We start from the raw sequence: 18,295 nt of genomic DNA on the forward strand, positions 1-18,295 counted from the left end.
CCACTGCACTCAATCACATTCAACAGCCTTCCTTCGTCCCCGTTGCTTTGAGAGGCTGTGAGCTTGTCCTGGATCTATTCTACGAAGCGATGCACGGAAAGATAACTGTTGCTAATTTGTTTCAGTGATGATGATACCGAAGCATCCTGATGGACTAGTCCTGAGCAGTATCTGGGTCTTACCAAAGAGGCTGATGAACTTCAGAAAGCCCTCATTTTACCATGACTGGGAAGAGGGGAGAAACATTACAAGTTGGGAAGTCTGAGGGTGGAGAGAGGAAGTGGTCAGGCATGGACTGGGGTATTGGTAATGATGTGTGGCACAGCAGTGATGTAAGTGGGTCATTGCCCAACACAGGAGCAAAAGAGGGGGTGGAAGAAGCAGGTGATTCAGGCAGGAGTGTGGATCAAGAAACAACATCCAGGTTGCCAAGGCTGCGTGGAGCGATCCGAATCCTCCCCCCTCCCCTCTTTCCTCACTGCTCTCAGGTAACACTGAAGTCAGCACACATCCAGGATGAGCCAACGTTCCTGTGTAGGAGCAACGCTGCCAGCGCCGTGCAGATCCCTCCCTGGGCTGGAGGGCGTGAGCAGCACAGAGCAGGAAGGAACATGTGATGCAGGCAGCTGAAACTTTGGGGGAATTTAGGTCAGCAGAATCATAATGCTAAGGGGTTAAGAGGGGGAGGTCATCAACCCCACTGCTGTCTTAGGAATCACAGTGGCACCGAGGGCACCTTGCTGTAAACCAGCACCAGCAGTGCTGTGCTTGGGAATCTGCGCTCTGCTCCACATTGCCATGGCTCGTGGGACCCCCAGGAGCCCCCATCCTGGATGGCTCTGAGGTCCTGGCGAGGTCCCTACAGCACGCCCTCAGAGCCCGTCCTCCTGCATCCACAGGCACTGCAGCCACTGCCCTCTGCAGGCACACATCCACTGCCAGCTCTGCATCCCTTCCTACCAGGGATGCCCTTCCCAGAGAGACTGATTTCTGCCTTCTGGAGGACTGGTGCAGGCTGAGAACAAGCAGTGTTCAAGGCTCTTCTCCAGTCCCCACAGCAAAAACCCCTCTGCTCTTCTCATGTCGAGCTGCAGAAGTCCTGTCCCAGCTTCACAGCCTTACTCCAGGTCCCAGCCCTACTCCTCTGCTCTAAATTTCCTATTCTCCCTCATAAATATTTTCTACCCCAAGTCCAAACCATGCAACAAGCTTCTAAGGGTGGCAAACCCATCAGTTTTGGTCTCCCAGCTTTATTTCTCGGCTCCATCACTGCCCAGCAGCCTGCCTGCCATCAGACAGCCTGAATCAGCCGATTATACCACAGCTCTTTAATGAATTTCTCCTGCTGAGCAAATGTGCTGGCAATCAGGAATAATAATAAACAAGGCAAGAACAGAGGGGAAAATATCCCCATGATTAAATTCCATCTTAAACAAACAAGCTGATGATGTCAGCGTCTCGGACAGAGTCAAGTTCTTGTCAAGTTCTTGACTTGGCTTATCACTGGCCTTGCCCTAGATCAAACAGCAGGTTAAACCTTTGAGATTTTGGAATTAAAGAGAACCAGCCGTGTGATTGCGCCCTGAACAAAGGCAGAACCAGCTGTCCTGGTGCTTATGGGTAAGACCACAGGGACAGCAAAGCAATGCAACGCACGTGGGAAGGAAAGCAGAGCAGCAGCATGTTGTTGCCTCAAAGGCAACAGAGCTCTGGTCCAATATGGGCATGGAAATAAAGGATGGGGCTGGGGAAGAGCTCCAAGAGCAAAGCTCCTACAGCTCAGTGCCCAGTGCAAGCTGAGGCTTCAGGAAATCCATTTCTCTGTGTGCTGGCTGGAGTGAGTGATGCTGAGAAATGTGACATTGGCCCCATGGATGAGCCCACTGAGCCTGGCATCTTGGAGAGCTCGGGAAGCACTGGGGACGTAGCTGTGATGTGATACCTTATGCAAGCAACAGGTGAAGGCAGGACCACGTCACTCCGAGACTGGGATGTGGGTGATGGGTGTTGTGCCAGGTCACAGCTGAGTCCCACCAGGACACACCTGGCTGCTCCCTGCCCTGCTGATCTCAAACCACCTTGTATTTGCCAAGCACAGACTTTTCCTCCCAGCGTTCATCTCACAAATGCACTTTCTGGGCTCTTATCTCCTGTCCCCGTGCTGGTGATAGCTTTGTTTGGGAAAAGTCACATTGAGGTTTCTGGTGAGTGTTGATAGGACCCATTGGCGTAACGCTGCTTTCCTGTACTGGCACAGCCCAGCAATGGGACTCCAGTCCAGTCAGTGGGAATCAGAATTTGGTGAGAGAGAGAACAATGTGATCTGGAGCCATGCACTGTAAGGGTCCAAACTCATTCTAAACGGGAGTGTGGCATTCAAGGAATGCCCATCTATAATTTAGAGAGAAAAAAATCGGTGCTCTGGAAATACTGTTTCCTCCTTTTTCTACCCCCCTTTCCATCCCCCTTCTCCTTGCACAAGCATGTGCACACACAGATCTTCTGCTGACTGTTAGTGGAGGTCAGAGGTCTGGCCCCTTCCAAATCCTGGCTGGATCTTTGTTAGAAACATCTCTCTCCCAGCTGCATTGCCCAAGAACGGGCTGTAAAAAGCTGCTCTCCCCTACCCCAGGAAGAAGGCTCTGGCCACAGACAGCAAGCACAGGTGCAAGGGTTTGGTTGCGACACCAGGACAAGGTCTTGACTCCAGCTGCTCTGAACCACTGCTTCCAGCTCCCACACAGCTCTGCAGGTGCCATGGGAGCCCTGGGGCAATGCAGCAAAAGGGCTCACATCTCTGAGGGACATGTGGGGAAGCTGTCACCTCTCCCCTGAAACCCTTGGATGCTCGCTTGCTGAGATGGGGCATGGGAAAGGACAGGGTAGTTGTGGTGCTGGATGCTGAAGTGCTGGGTGCTGCAGTGCTGGAGGCTGTGGTGTTGGATGCTGCCATGCTGGATGCTCCCCGAGGCCGAGCTCTGCCTCAGCCTCACACCACACACCTGCACCTATCTCACACCTTCTCCCTTTCACATCTCCAATGTCCAGCTGGGCTTGCCAAGCACGCTGGCAGGAAGAAGAGAAGGAGGTGGAGGTTTCTGGCGTCAGTCAGCTCAGATATTTCAGAAGGATTTGATATAATTCTCCCCACTATCAACACCAGTCAGCCCTGCAGGTCCACTCCCATGTCCGTCACATTCTCCAGCCTCCTGGTATCAAGTCTGGCTGATGGCCTTCACCAGCAGCTCGTCACCAGGGCAGTGCCTTCAGTGGGGCTGTTTGGCTGGGCGCACCTTTTTGCAGTTAAATTCCCTTTGACCCAACTTGCCTTTAGCTTTGTGTTGCCCTAGGGCTTATCTGTAGGAAAAAAGCACCTTGAAGAATTGAGGTCAGATCTATAGCCTTACGTTTTTGGCATAAATATATTGGTAATAAATGCCTTTCCTAATAGTGCAGATAACTTGGGGAAGGGGAGGAGGCAGAAGTTGGGAACCAGTGACTGCATTGCTAGGGCTAAGCTGCCAGCTTGCACTGAATGTGGGTTTGTAATTTTCTACTAATTTCCCCCCTTTGGAAACAAAAGAGGCTGATGCCAGGAGAGTATGTAGTTCAGTGATGAAAAATGTCCTACCCCAAAGTTGGCTTTAGCCTTGGAAAAGGCAGAATGACAGTCTACAAAGTTCAGCAAAGACTTAGCTGCTTCAATCCATTCTCTTTTCAGAGTTCAGGTTCCTTCATGATGGCCAGTGCAATAAATGCTGGGGAGACAAGAGGAGGAGAGAGGCACGAGCTGGTCCTGTCTGACTGCTGGAGCCAGGATGGATCTGCTGATGGCCTCAGCTCCATCATCCCTCTGAGCAGCCATCCTGTGCTCACACTCCTTCACTTTCACCACAGAGCAGCAGCCAGGCGTGGAACAAATACTTTCTTTCCATTTAGATTAAACATTTGGGGTGTTTGGTGGGTGATTTCCATCAGGCAGATGGCTCTCCTCTTGTTTGGAGTGACCCAACCCAGTGCAGGCAGCAGTGCTGCGCTCTGCTCCCGTGCAGCACTCTGGAAATAGCCCTGGGCCGCTGCCAATGTTTGATGTACCACTTCACATGAGTTTCTAACCAAACTAGCTCTGCGCTTGGTAACCAGAATAATAAGATCTGCAGACATCTGCCAGCTACGGAAGGTGAAGCCAAAGTGTTTGGCTCAAAGGGAGCTTAAAGTAAAGCGCTGGTATTCGGCAGCCTGACTCCTGCTCCTTTTAATGTCACTGTTAATGCAGCAAATGCTGTGGGCACAGGGATCTGCTCTGTGTTGGCAGCAGGTTAAACAAGCCCAGATTTGGCCAGCTCTTTCCATGATGTGTTTGATCAGCCCGCACGCTCTCAGCTCCTGCCCTGCCCTCCGTGGCTCCTGCAGTTGCACCCAGTGCCGTGCCCAGGGGGCTGTGCTGTGCAGGTGGAGCCCATCCCAGCCGGGAGAGCCACAGCAGCAAAGAGATTTGGAGCTAAGAAAAGGCACAGTGTGATGGCTCTGAGGGCCCAGAGCATCTATTGCCTGCAGCCCCAGCTCACTGCCTGCAACCACTCTGCCTCGCCCTGCAGCAGGGACTCCTTCTGTCCTTCCTCTGATAGGAGACAAGAAAGGGAGCCAGGATGGAGACTGACTTTTAGGATGTATCACCAGCTGGAGCTCCATGAGAGTGCTCCAGAGCTGCCAGTTGCCCTGCTCTGAGCTGGTGGCAGTGCCTGGAGGTGTCACCTTGCTGCTGGCAGTGCTGGTTGCCAGCTCCTTGGCAGGCAGAATGCAGTGTCTGACCTTAATGGCATTTGCTTCTGTTCCTAGGAAGCAGTGTGCCCTTCCTCCCTATCCCTTGGCTGCTCCCCCTGAATACAGAACCCTTGGGATGGGGAGGAGGAAAGGTTTGAAAGTGAAATTAGAAGCAGAAGTGAAGGCTTGGCCTCCCTCATGAGTCTCTGCATGCCTCCGACACAGACCTCGCCCTCCGCCTTTGAAGAGCAGGTGGGCAACACAAATCCCAAAGGAATTAAAAAGTCTGCAGGCTGCAGCATTCTTGCACTGAGCCGGGTGCCTGCTGAGAGCTCCACAACACAAACAGCCACGGGTCAGCCGGTCCATCCTCCCCCAGAGGTAGAGGGTGGGAGAGCATTTCTTTGCTGGAAAGCTCTGCTCTGGGGCAGGTGTCACTTCAAAGGAGGGAAGGACAGGTCCCAGATGAAGCTTGCAAGTAAGGCATGGATATATTTTATTGGGGCAGAGAAGAAAGCGTCTTGCCTTCGTGAACATCAGCATACAGCAAAGGGAGGAATTCTTCTCTAGTCTGTATTTGAGGGATCCTGCCCAAAATGCACTGTCACACCCCATGCAATGGCATCAGGAGGAGATGCAGCCCCTGCAGCCGAGCTCAGCCTGCCAGCACTCCTCATCCCCAACTCCAACAGTTCCTCCTATTCTGCCTGTGTGTGCCCACAGCCCTGCAGTCGTGCACCTGCTGTCCCAGGCAGCAAAGACCCCTCACTCACGCTGGATTCCTATGCACAGCGAATGCTCCTCTCTCATTGCATAGATTTTGCATAGATCTGCACATACCTTCTTGCTATGCCTGCACGTGCAAAGTCTAATCTGTGCTGTCACATCCTCGGGGCAGGGACCAGTTACAGATCCCATGCACAGGACGTTCTGCTAATAAGGATCACAGAACTGAGGGTCTCTCATCAGTACTTCTGCTCCTATACCAGGGAAATCCCCCCATGGATCTCAGCAGGAGGCAGCCAAGATAAAAGGATAAGATGGTAAAATTTATACCAGCAATGCCTAATTCAGGTATTTGCCTCTTTCAGCCTCTCCTCATAAATCAAGCTCCCGGATTGCAAGTGTTGCTAATTCGCCAGTAAATCTGCTGCCACGAATCCCCTTTGCAAAAAGAGGGAGACAAAAAAGAAAAAAAAAAAGAAGAAGAAAAAAAAAAAAGGACCAGTTCTCCAAATACTGAAACTCACACCCAGTGGCCGTGCAACCAGAGGGCAAATCCCCCACGCCCACCCAGACAAAGAGCGGATTGTTGGTGCTGGGTTACCTGCGCCTCGCCGGGCGAAGGGAGGGCCGGTCCTGCGCGGAGCCGCGGAGGTGGCACGGAGAGCGACGGAGCGGAGCTGCCGAGAGCCGTGCACAGCTCTGAGCTCAAATAAGCCCTTGAGTCATTTATAAATCACCTCAGTCAAGGGGACCGAGGGCTGTGCTCGGCGCCTGATTGGCTTCTCCGAGGTAATTGCAAGCAAGTACACCCAGGCTGAGCCTAGGAGATAGCTGGGGAGATAAGGAGAGATCTGAAGAGGGACAAGGGGTTTTTTTGGATGTCCTCCCTCACCCCACCCCTTCCCGCTCGGTTCTGGGCTGTTTGATCCCCTGTGCAGGTCCTGGTGCTCTGGGCTCCCCGTGACAATAGCCCATATTCAGCGGACCCCTCCCTCGCCCCGACCGCACGCGGTGAGCAGAGGATGCTTTGTTGGCCCGGGGCGCTGGGCAGCGTCTCCTGGCTTTTGTGCTCCAAAAAGGACAATGGGGTGCATTGTGCCAGGGCCTGGACCCCGGGCTTTGAAGGTGGGATTGGCAGGGGAGAGCAGCTTCTATCTCATTTCCAGGTTCAAAGAGATGAGAGGAGCGGAATCGGATGGGAAGTGATGGGTGAGGGCAAAGGGCTCATCCTCAGCACTGCATGGAGCCACGCGGTCCTCTCTGTTGTAGGGATGTGGCAGTGATGAGATGGACAGCCCCCGTAGAACTGACACAGCCATGGCAGAGCTCCGAGTGTGGGTGGAACTCATCTCTGTGCTCCTGCTGTCGCCCAGATGTGAACCATCTGCAGGGAAAGCGCCGCTGCCTGCATGGCTCCAACTTGAGCCTGAAATGCAGGTGGGAAACCTGCAGGGAAAAGGGAAAGGGGGGGATGCAGGCAGTGGGATGGCAGGAAGGATGAGGGCCATCAGTGCAGAGAGCTGTGGTAGATGCACACCTTGGCCATCAGTGTTCACTGTCACAAAACCTCGTCGTATGGGAACCAATAGCCATGCCAGCAGCACGCCAAAGCAACACCCTGCAGCGGGGTGCTGCCACAGGGGGCTGATTCATTGCCCTCTTACAGACAGAGGTAATAATTGCCAAGCACTTGTCCTGTAAATATCATTAATAACTCCTATCAACTGCTTTTTAAAAGGGCAGCCTGATAGGCAAGGAGCCCTTTGAAACGGAACTGCGTGACATGGCAAGAACACAGCCAGGCCACCCCTGTGCCCGATGGTCTCTGGTGCTGTGTGAGCCCAGGGCACGGCCCCAGGGTCCAGGGGGTCCTGCAGGTGTGATGCATGCAGGGAGAGGAAGCAGAATCCGTGCTGCCGTGCTGGAGTTGTGTGCTGGCCGTGCTGAAGGGGATGCTATTGCTGTCATAAGGTGGGAACTTTTCCTGGCAGGTGTCTGAAAGGTGCATTTTTTTTCCTCATCTTAAATCAACATCCCGGTGTGGGGCTGGAGATGTGACTGAGGGACACGGGGGTAAATGGCTTCAATGAGACCTGTACCCGAGCATGGGATAGGACCCAAAGCCCTGAGTTCATTCATCCCCTCTGATCACAGCTGCTTGTCTTTGGGAAGAGGCAGCTCCATGCAGAGAACATCCAGCCACCCCCGTGTCCAGAGCAATGCAGCTCCCCTTGGCTGGAGCCACTCCAAAGTCCTGCTGGGTGTGATTAGGGCGAGATCAGCCCCGTGCAGCCACTGATGGTCCTTTGACATTTCTTGCAATGGGAGTGCACTCCTGGGCAAATTCCAGTCTCAATGACTATTAATACAAGTCCAATTCTGCCCCTTTCTGCTGCAGCCCAGCTTTCCTTATGGGATATGGTCCTAACAGCCCAGCCAGGGTCGCTATGGGATGTGGGTGAGTATTTGGGAGCAGCAGGGCTGCCCCAAAGCAGAAGGGTGCTGAGGGGTGTGAAGGCACCTCAGGGTCTTCTCTGAACCCAGCACAGAGTGCTGAGTGCATGATCTACTGAGCTGCTTATCTTTGGGTCTGATAACAGCATTCCGAACAGTGCGACATGTGGATTTATTTGCAGATGATTAATATTAGCAGATACATTGCACTTATTGAGGGTAATAATTCAGCAGTAATTTACTGCTGGGAATGATGGGAAAGCTTCCTCAAGGCCCTGGGTCACAGAGGGGAGGTGGTGCAGCCCCCGGGAGGGAGGGGTTTGGTTTGTGGGTGCTGCTGCTGCTGGGAGCTGAGCAGAACTCCCATCCCATCCCATCCCATCCCATCCCATCCCATCCCATCCCATCCCATCCCATCCCATCCCATCCCATCCCATCCCATCCCATCCCATCCCATCCCATCCCATCCCATCTCCATCCCATCCCATCCCATCCCATCCCATCCCATCCCATCCCATCCCATCCCCATCCATTCCCATCCCATCCCATCCCATCCCATCCCATCCCATCCCATCCCATCCCATCCCATCCCATCCCATCCCATCTCTCTCTTCATTCCATCCCTTTTTCCATTCCACCCTCTGACCTTGGAGCCATCTCCATGTGATGGAGATGTGGGGCTCACCTGAAAGGCAGCTGCCAGCTGCCATGGGGACCAACAGCTTTATCTGGGCAGGATCGAGGAACACCACATCCTGGAGGGAGATGGTGGCATTATTTACAGCACTGAGCTAAAGAAGGGAACGCAGTGTGGAGCTCAGCACCACGTAGGACATTCTGTGATGTGAACGTAGAGCTGCAGAGAGCTTTCTGGATGTCTCCTGCATTCCGTGTGCTCGTGGCCTTCCTCAGCCCCAAAGGCAAGGAAGGGTGGGGAGCAATGAGACCATGGCCCCTGCGTGCCTATAGCCTTGTGATATATGGTGTTGGTTGACCTTTTTATGGGAAACCCATGGGCCAGGAGAGCAAGGAGGGCATGGTGTGATCTGAATAAGTGCATTTCCAAATAGGAGGCTTGCAGCAAAGTTTTCCCCATCCTGAGGGGCAGAGCCTCAGTCCCATAGAGGACACAGATGGGGCCGGAGGCAGCGCCCTGCTAACTGCCCGTCCTGCTCTGCCTCGGGTGACCTTGAGCACGGGCTGTTATCTTATTTGTGAAATAGGCACAAGATAGCTGCCTCCTCTAAGGGAATGCAACGTGTGAGCATCAGCAGAAGCGCCGGGAGCGGGGAGCAGCCCCAACCCACACCTTGCTCTGAAAATGCCTTGCATTGCGGGGCTGGGGGGGAGCGGGGGCTCAGGTGCAGCAGGGCCGTGGGTGCTGGTGCTGAGGAATTTGGGCTCGGGGCTGGCTGTAGGCTCTGCCTCCCATTGCTGAGCCCTATCCCCCCCCGAGGCTCTCTTCCCACTCTTTGAATTAGCAGAGCCATCAGTTGTGAGGCTCTTTGGATTCCAAGAAAGGGAGGTTTTTCAATTTGTAAAATTCCCCCCCTAAACAAGTGTGGGGAGGAGGGGGCAGCCCTGCGGTGTGCAGCTTCTCCCTCCATCCTCTGACAGTGTGGTGTGAGGTGGTGCAAAGCTTTGGGACACTGCTGAGATGGGGAGGATGGAGGGGGGGCTGCTTATGGGGCTTGGGGGCTGCACCTGAAGAACGATCACGATTCCAGGAGGGCAGGAGCCATCACTGCTGGTGCACTGCTGCTGTTGGGTTGCATGGCCTTGGGCAACTCATTAAGGCCAAAATGCTCCAACTGAAGTGATGGGAGATAAGCGGTGAAATAAAATGCCTCTTTGTTAAGGGTTCTGAGGTCAATGTCTTCAGGAGTACTCAGGTGTTTGGGATGAGGATGGCCGTGCTGGAGGTCCTGTCACCCTGGTTAGGGAGCTCAGCCTGCTGGTGCTGCGGTGAATGCTGCAGATTGGACGTGGCCAGGCCCATGGCTGAGCTCCAGCAACAGGAGGCCAGCAGCGAGCTGGGGCTGTTGCTCTGCATGCCTTTAAACCTGAATAAATCATTTCAGGCCCATGTGTTGTTTCACTCGCATGAAATCTACCCTGACAGCTGTGGCAGAAGCGTGGGGCTCTGCCCTGAGCCAGGCTCAGCAGTGGGTGCTTGTGGGCTGCTGGCATCCCCAGGGGCACTGTGTGCTGCCAGGGCAGCAGGAGGAAGCACTTTGCGTGTTCCCTTTGGTCAGTGTGGGTGGGTTCACCCACGGGGCTGCAGATCATTGTGGGTCACATCTGCCCATGCTCTACAGGGCCGTCGGTTCATGCAAGACTGTTCTGAAAAGCAGAGGAGTTGGGGTGCAATGAGCATCTCATCTGACAGCAGCGACACATCCACGTGTATGTAGGTGTGTATATCGATGCATGTACACATCTGTCCCCTGGAGGTGACCCCCAGCACCAAAGCCAGCACCCAGACTCACACACGTGGAGCTGGGGCAGGAGGATCCTGATGATGTGCACTATGGGGCTCTGTGTCCCTGCCCTTCCTTGATTTCACACCAGTGAAACCAGTCCTTGCTGCCCGCTTATGGGAACCTTGCAGTCATTCAGCCCCTGCACGGCCCTCAGCGTTTTTGCAACTGCTTTGCCAAATTGACATTAATTGTGGAAGGGGAGGAAAATCCTCCAGCTCCAGCTCATGCCCCAGGAGCAGAGCACAGGTGGAGGAACCCGGGGAGTGCTTTGCTGTGTCGGGAAGGGCGTGTGGGGCTGTGGATCACTGCTGACTTCAGCACATCCCCTCGCTGCCTGCAGCCCCTAATCCTCCCTACGTGCAGCCTCACAGATGGCCCCAGGTCAGGCAGAGACCCACGGCCCTGTGTGACCCCAAAGAGACACACGGCCAGGACAGGGAGCAAAGGGCACTGCGGGGACCCCGAGGAATGGGTTTGAAGGGGAAGCATCAATGTGTGCTGTAAGCAGGTGGACAACAGAGCTCAGGAATGGGGAACGGCACGTGCTGATTGCACATCGCTGGTGGTGCCCACAGTGCCACAAAATGCCATTGGTGTCCCCTGCAGCGGGCTTTGCTGAGGGCTGGTTGGAAGTGAAATGATGGAGTAGTGAGTAAAGAGGCAAAGAATCGACGTCCAAATACTTAGTAACATCAGCAGTGCATGGTGCCATCAGAGATGATTTGCTCTGCCTCCTTCCTCATGCCACCTCCTTAGCAGGTGTCAGTGGCTGCCCTGCAGTGCAGGGTGAGCAGTTCAGGGGCTGAGCACGGTCCCAGCACAGCAGCAGATGGGGAGCAGGCAGAGGTAAGGCTCAGTTTGATGCCATCACCTCATTTTTCATATCTGAAACTCTTGAAGTGTTTCCCGTAACTTTGAACGCTGGGGGTTTATCATGTTTGTCTTAAGACCAATTGCAACATCTTCAAGTGGTTGAAACTGTATACAGTCAGGCCCAGCTCCGGGCTAATGGGGCTCTGCTTTGGGATAGAACCATTGCACAAGGACAGGCTCTGTCCTATGGTTTTCCATTTGGGAATTAGCATCCTCAGGTGGGCGTTCTACCGAATTTTGTGCACTGCTTCAATCAGTGAAGGGGAGCCTGCAGCTCAGCAAGGTGCACAGCACAGAGCCCAGCATTGGGGCTGGGAAACCTCTGACATGAAGTATGGCAATGCAGGGTCACAACGGAGTGAGGGCAGAGCTCAGTTCGGTCTGGTTTCTGTACGGTCTCCACGCTCAAGGCGCTCTGCCGGGATGAGCTGGTGCCACCGACCACATAGGAACTCACTGAGTCACACAAGGCAAATATTTTTCCCTTTGATTTTCACCCTGGGAAAAAATCTAGAGCTGACCTTGTTAATCCCACGCATTACAAACCTCCCCCCGTCCTTTATCACCTTTCGGCTGTGGGGTAGATTTACCAGCTTAGCACCTCTGCTGGCTCCTGCCAGCATCCTGCCTGGCGCCCGGCCACCTCATTGAGTCTCCAGGTCTTCCTGGAGCCCTCCTGGGCACCCAACCCTCCTGTATTGCCCCGACCATCCTGGGCATCCTGATCCCATGGCTGTGCTGCAGGAGCTGCTCTGCACACACAGCAGTGGGAAGCAGCTGCATGCTCCGACCACCCAACACACAGCTAGGGAATGACCCCATGATTGAGTCCGGGTGGCTCTGGTTAGTTCAGAAAGGACAACAATCCAAATCTTGGGGAGCTGTGTGTGGTCTGTAGCTGCAGCAAACACCCTGCTGTTCTCCATCCCCTTGAGCTGGAGTCCATTACCTCCAAAACAGCCCTTCTCTCCCTGCTTCTCCATCTCCCAGGCCACATCTGAACCACATCTGGCCACTGCAAGCAGGGTGAGCTGCAGCTGGAGTGATGCACAGCACAGGGCTGGGTGCTGCACCCCATGGGTGATGCTGGGCTCTGATCTCACTGCAGACAGGCAGCAGCACAGCCAGCTGTGGGACGGGGCCTTTGTCTGTCTGTTTTGGGGGCACAGATAAAAACAGCGTGGGGGAGGAAATAGTTAATGCCCTTCTCCTCTGAATATTAAGGGACAAATCCTCTCCCCGGCTTGGTGCCCAAATAAACAGGCTGAGAGCATTGCGTAAGGAGGAGATGGAACACTTCTGCATGCCTTGCTGGAGCCTGGCAGGTGAACTGCAGAGCTGGGGCCCCCGCACCCTCAGCACCCCATGCCCAACCTGTGCTCGGGTTTCACTCTGCCCTGCTGTCTCCTGTACACAGCAGGCACACGGAGTGCTGACACTGATGTCACAGCCATGGGTGGGCATTGCTTGGCTGGGAACAGCTGCACTGGTGATGTTGCAAAGGGAAAGGGGAGGGTGATGCTGAGCACAGCTCCTGCGGGAATGAGCCTGGAGGATGCAGGAGGCCCTGATGTGGAGACCTCCACAAGTGGGCACAAGGCAGGGTGCGTGCTGGGGACAGGGAGGCATCTCTCCATGTTCTGACAGCTCGTGATGCAGCAAGAAAGGTGGCATGGGATGGTGGCAGGAGGTGGCTGCAGCCATCAGGCTGTCCTGCCCCAGCCCTGGGCTGTGTCCCAGTGCAGCTGCTGGAAGGTGCCCCATCAGAAGCTGAGCTATGCCCTAAGTGCAGTGAGTGCAGCTCCCTTCGGGCTCCCTCTGCTGACAGCTGCTCCACCAAGGCCATGCCACTGTGTGCCCTGGGTGACTTCTCTTCAAAATTTGCACAGGAAAAAAACCAAAACAAAGCAATAAATGACTCCCAAAAGCAATTCTCCTCCCAGCTCCTGACGCAGGGCTTTGCAACCTCAGATCCCTCCCTGTGCTGTCAGAACACTTTGCAACCAAACGTAGAAATAAAAAGGAAATATTTAATTTTCTTAGGAAAAAAAAAAAAAAAAAGAAAATCCCTGACAAAGTGCTTTGCAGAGGCTCCTCATCAACGAGGTGGGAAATGGAAGACGTTTTACAGAGTGGGAGAAACTGAGGCACAGGGCGGTGATGGGCGCAGCAGCTGAGCCTGGGGGGATGCAGTGCTCTCAGAGCTGTGTGCCACCCAGTGGCCCCTCTCCTCTCCTGGCAGCAGCTGTGGGGTCTGTGCATGGCAAAGGCTGCAGTCACCCAGCGATGCTCTGGAGGATGTCCCATGCTCCAAAGGCACTGCCCAGCATCCTGGCACCGTTACTGTAGGGTTGCTGGCACCGCAGGGACACCCCTGTTTGGGTGCCAGGTGAGTGGAGAACAGAGCTCACCAAGGGTCACTGTGCCTTGGTGGCTGATTTGGGAGAACAGATCCAAGCAGCAGGACCTGGGTGCACAGCCCAGCCTGGGCGCATCAGGAGGTGACCGACCATCTCGTATCGAGGCCTGAGGCAGAGCCCTGGCACAGCCAGGGCACACGGAGCCCCAGGCAGGATCCCAGCGTTGGCATCACAGCATCAGGGTGCATGGGATGCTCAGCCACGTGTGCAGATCACAGCACAGCTCCGGTGCTGGACTCAGCAGCATCTCTTGGTGGGTTTGTCTTCAGGAGTGAGCTTGATGGAGTCGGTTAAATAACTCTCGTAAATCCCTTTATACTGAAAAAAAAAAAAACAAAAAACAAACAATACAGAGAAGGGAAATGATGAGCGGAGCTGCCTCAGCCTGAGCACAAGCAGATGAATGAGAGCCAAGGAGAAAGCAGCGCAGGCTCGCTCCCAGTTTGTGGGTAAGGACAAAATCCAGGCAAAAGGCACGCGGCTCGGAGCGGAGCCACCGCCCCATCGGCGACACGGGGACACGAAGGACGGCCGCTAGAGGACAGTGGTGGCACACCGTGAGCAGAGCGACAGCGATTCTTGCTCCTTCCCGACTTGTTAGAGATGGCTGCACGGAGCAGGCAGTGCTCACCGTGGTCAGGGCTTGCTTGGCGAGCGTCTCGAAAGCTTGTGCCACGTTGATGTTGTTCTTGGCGCTGACTTCGAAGTAAGGGATGTCTTTTTCCTTGCACCAGGAGGAGGCAAGCTCTTTGGGCACCTGCAGGATGGGATTCATGTCCCAGCCCTGCATGGACACTGCCTGCTGTCCCCGTGCTCCCCATCACCCCTACCTCCCGGTCACAGAGGTCTATTTTGTTCCCCAACACGACCATGGGGAAATCGTGATCCCTCGGGATGACCTTCTCCAGGAAATCATCTCTCCAATTGTCCAGGGACTCAAAGGACTCCCTGTCTGTCACATCGAAGGCCAGCATGCATCCATCAGAGCCCTTGTAGAAAGTCGACACCATGGACCTGAATCTCTCCTGTCCCCCCGTGTCCCAGATCTAGGGCAGAGAAAGGTACAGACACACCAACAGGCATTTGGGGACCCGGGTGTCACGGGGGCAGGGCAGCAGAGTGCCTCACCTGCAGCTTCAGGGGGGTTTTGTCCACTGCGACGACCTTGGTCAGGATGCTGGCGCCCAGCGTGGTGCGGTAATCTTCATAAAAGGTCTTGTGCACATATTGGTGCAGGAGGGAGGTTTTGCCCACACTGGTGGGATGGAAGGAACACAGGTGAGGGCTGTAAGCTGCAGAGCCAGGCTTGAGGGGTTGGGTGCAGCCAGCATGAAGGCCGTGCGCCCATAGGATCCCGGACTGGGGCATGCATGGGGTTCCCCCATTGCCCCCCCTGCAAGGACAGCGTGGGGTTTGGGCAGCATACAGTGTTTAGAAGGATTTTGCACTGCTTAAAAGCAAAGAGAGACTCAGCAGCCCCAGGGATCCATGTGGCTCCTTACCCCAGAGCTCCTATGATAATGATCTTCAGATCCACCTTTTTGCTGGCGTCCATGGATGGGCCCTGCGGGGACAAGAAGAGTCACACACTGAGCACTGGCAAAGGGACAACCATTGCTGGAGGTCAGGAGCAGCTGTCAGCCCCTGCAGCCCCCCCTGCTCCCCCCAGCACCACAGGATGTGAACTGAGCTGTGCCAGGAGCAGCGCTGGGAGCAGAACCCCCTGTGCCAGCCCAGCCCACATCACCACCTGGGACTGCTCCCCAGTGCCACAGCACGCCTGGACATGCTGCCATGTGAAAGCCTGCCGTGAGAAACCTCCCAGCCCTTCTGTCTGCTTCTGAAGTGCAACTCCCTGCTCATAAACCTGATGAACAGGGAGGGGGGAATTGCATTTATGAAAGGAGATCGTGGCTGGGTGGCGTTCCTGGCTGCTCTGAGCACTTCAGGAGCACTCTGAAAGGCAGGAGCTTGTGGGGGAGATGTGACCTCGGTGACAGCTTCAGTCCTGGTTAATAATCACTGCTGAGGGCAATGCCCGTGTCAGGGACTTGAGCCCTTTGCTGCCTCTTCAGCACCTGTAGGAAGAGCCCGAAACAGGAGCTGGGGTTTTGCTTTGGATTTCTGCACAGTCCCAGCGAGCACCAAGCCCTGAGCACAGCAGCACCCCCTCCCCAGCCGGGACAGCGCGCAGTTCCATCCCTCCCCCCCAGCGCTGCTCGCACTGCAGCGCCAGCCCTGCTCTGCCAGGGAAGCCCTTGAAGCCCTGGAAGCGCTCGCTAATCCCTGCATTTTTTCCCGATGCGTTGTCCGGCTCCGCGCAGCTCTCCATACACAGGGCGTGAGCACCACGCTTCCTCCGCCAGGACGAATCGCCCACCCGGATCCCAATTTTCCCACCCTCCCCATCCACGATGCTCACCGAGCCCCGTGCCAAAGTTCACCCAGCCCTCCTTGTCCCCGTGCCAGCCTTCCCAGGGCCGGCAGTTTTATATCCCGCCCCATGCGTATCCCAAAGCTTTGCTCCGAAGAGGTCTGAGGTTTGCGCACCCACCTGTTGAGGCATCGTCCTCCCGGGCCGGAGGTGCGGAGCTCTTTCGGGAAGAGCCAGAGGAGGAGCAGGAAACGGCGTTGGCCCCAGCGTTGGTTCCTTCTGCTCGAGGGAGGGCGGCTGCGTTCCCCCGCGCCGTGACATCAGCACGAAGGGGCCGGGAGCAGCGGGGCGGGCGGTGGTTCTGCGGGGCTGGGCTGGATCGTGGCGCTCAGCATCGCTTTATTGCACGGAAACCAGCGCGGACTTTGCTCGGTTGCTCTGCTGAGCAGCGCGGTGGGGTTGGAAGGAGCGGGGGGCTGCAACGGTCCGCTCCCCCATCTCAGGGGCTCTTTGCGGCTCTTTCGTAGGCAGGCGAGGTCCGGAGCAGCAGCGTTCGCAGCCCTGCTGGCCGTGCCGTGTTCACGCTCAGCCAGCGCCCACATGTGCGCTGCCATCCCATGCACAGCCCGGAAGATGGGGACGATGACATTAGGAGCCCTACGCTCAGATTCGGCGGCAGCTCCTGGAGCAGAACGCGCGCAGCACACGAGGAGGATTTTCTCGCTCTCCTCGCTCAGCAAAACAGATCTACTGAGCGCGGGAGCACGCAGCCGCTCCCAAGCACTGAGACATCTCCCCATGAGCATCGGCACCCAGTGTGAGGTGTGTGCTGCAGAGACATCGCAAGAACTCCCAGTGCCACGTCTGCAGAGCTGTGCTTGGCGGTAGGAGCAGTGCTTGGGAGCGATGCAGGCATGCAGGGGCAGGTGCTGAGCGTTTGCCAGGGGTGCAGAAGGATTCAGAGCTTCCCCGCCCTCTTTTGTGAACCCCCAGCCTCCCTCACCATGAACGGCAGCCACAGGCTGCTGCATTTCTGCTGCCTGTACTCATTTTTTGCTTTGCTTGTTGGCTGTCCCCAGCACCAGGGTGAATTCAGGAGGTGTTCCTGGTCACAGCCCAGCAGTGATTCATGCTCAGCAAGGCTGGAGCTTCCCATTTGCAGCCTCACGTGCTCTCTGTCAGAGGACAGCCCTGACCCTGCTGCCCCTTCTATCTGCAGATGCTCCTTGTGGGATCTAAGAGATCTCCGTGCTCAGCAGGACAAACTCTCCTCCTCCTTCCCAGGTGTAATTTTGGGACCTGTTTGGCCTGAAACTCTGCCTTTCCCCCACAGGGCAGGCACAGGGAGTGGTGGGGAGGTGGGAGAAGCACCTGAGCCTCCGGCCTGCGGGCAGCTCTCTGTCTGGTGGATGGCACTCCCCAAGAGCAGCTCTCTCCTGCCTTCTCCTGGTCCCTGTTTGTTGCCTTTTGTGCTGCTTCACCTTTGCCCTTGCAGGAGGACTCTGTGGTGTCTGTTGCCCCAGATCTGTCTGTCCTCCTCCTCCCCATGTGCCCATCAGCCTGGCAATGGGTGATGCTCACCGGTCAGATGATCCCCGTGTCTCCATGTCATCAGAGATGGGCTGTGTGGTTGCGTTACCACAACTGATGCCCACTTCTGCTTTTGTGCAGGAGGGCCCAGCCCCATCAGAAGCCCAGCCTGGGCCGGTGGCAGCTCTGCTTTTGCGTGGTTTCTGATGAAAAGGGATTTTCCTGGGCTCCTGCTCTCGTCACCACTCTCAGAGCAGTTGGGGCAATCTTCGTGCAGTGCAGCACAAAGCAGTGCTGTGGGCTGATGCCCTGACAGCTCCCTTGCCTGCTCAGCAGCTCCTGCAACCACAGCTACAGTCCTGCTTGCTTCACCCGTGGTCAGCAATTCCATGGGCAAAGTGTGGGAGTTTGTGCCCTGTGACAAGGAGGAAGGGCTTGCAGCTGGGAAACAATGAGGCACAGGATGGCTGCAGGCAGAGGAGAGACTCATGTGGGCAAAGAGAGGAGACGTCATCCCCTGCAGCAAGCAGAGGCCACAGAATGAGGGAAGGGGAAGAAAGTAAAAAGTATCCCGATGACCAAAGTATTCTCTATGAGTCGTGCAGCTACTCCTGCTCTCCAGGGACAGAGGGAGATCCCTACTGAGATATTGCTGGAGCAACATCCCCTGA

At 55.6% G+C, this 18,295-nt stretch overlaps 1 protein-coding gene across 2 annotated transcripts; it reads right to left on the reverse strand.

The window, feature by feature from the left end:
* Nucleotides 1–13,371: 13,371 nt before the first annotated feature.
* Nucleotides 13,372–16,430, reverse strand: RAB7B (RAB7B, member RAS oncogene family). Of its 2 annotated transcripts, XM_048926130.1 has the most exons (7): nucleotides 16,275–16,407; nucleotides 15,710–15,798; nucleotides 15,223–15,284; nucleotides 14,849–14,975; nucleotides 14,551–14,766; nucleotides 14,352–14,477; nucleotides 13,372–14,038 (listed from the first exon to the last, which is right to left on the reverse strand). In XM_048926130.1, the coding sequence occupies exons 3-7, from the start codon at nucleotides 15,273–15,275 to the stop codon at nucleotides 13,958–13,960; spliced, it is 603 nt and encodes a 200-aa protein (XP_048782087.1). In that variant the 5' UTR covers nucleotides 15,276–15,284; nucleotides 15,710–15,798; nucleotides 16,275–16,407; the 3' UTR covers nucleotides 13,372–13,957. The 2 variants fall into 2 exon arrangements, with proteins under 2 accessions (XP_048782087.1, XP_048782086.1); XM_048926129.1 differs by lacking the exon at nucleotides 15,710–15,798 and having other exon boundaries at nucleotides 16,275–16,430.
* Between the last annotated feature and the right edge of the window lie 1,865 nt (nucleotides 16,431–18,295).

Source organism: Lagopus muta, chromosome 24 (genome assembly GCF_023343835.1).
Source record: "Lagopus muta isolate bLagMut1 chromosome 24, bLagMut1 primary, whole genome shotgun sequence".
Lineage (NCBI taxonomy): Eukaryota > Metazoa > Chordata > Aves > Galliformes > Phasianidae > Lagopus > Lagopus muta.

What these genes read in the sequence shown, in the direction of transcription:
- RAB7B (XM_048926129.1), bottom strand. Translation starts at nt 16,415, where the DNA reads ATGTCACGGCGCGGGGGAACGCAGCCGCCCTCCCTCGAGCAGAAGGAA. An exon ending in GGAGGACGATGCCTCAACAG is followed by an intron (nt 15,285 to 16,274) that starts GTGGGTGCGCAA and finishes TTGTCCCCGCAG; the next exon opens with GGCCCATCCATGGACGCCAG. An exon ending in CCAAGCAAGCCCTGACCACG is followed by an intron (nt 14,039 to 14,351) that starts GTGAGCACTGCC and finishes TTTTTTTTTCAG; the next exon opens with TATAAAGGGATTTACGAGAG.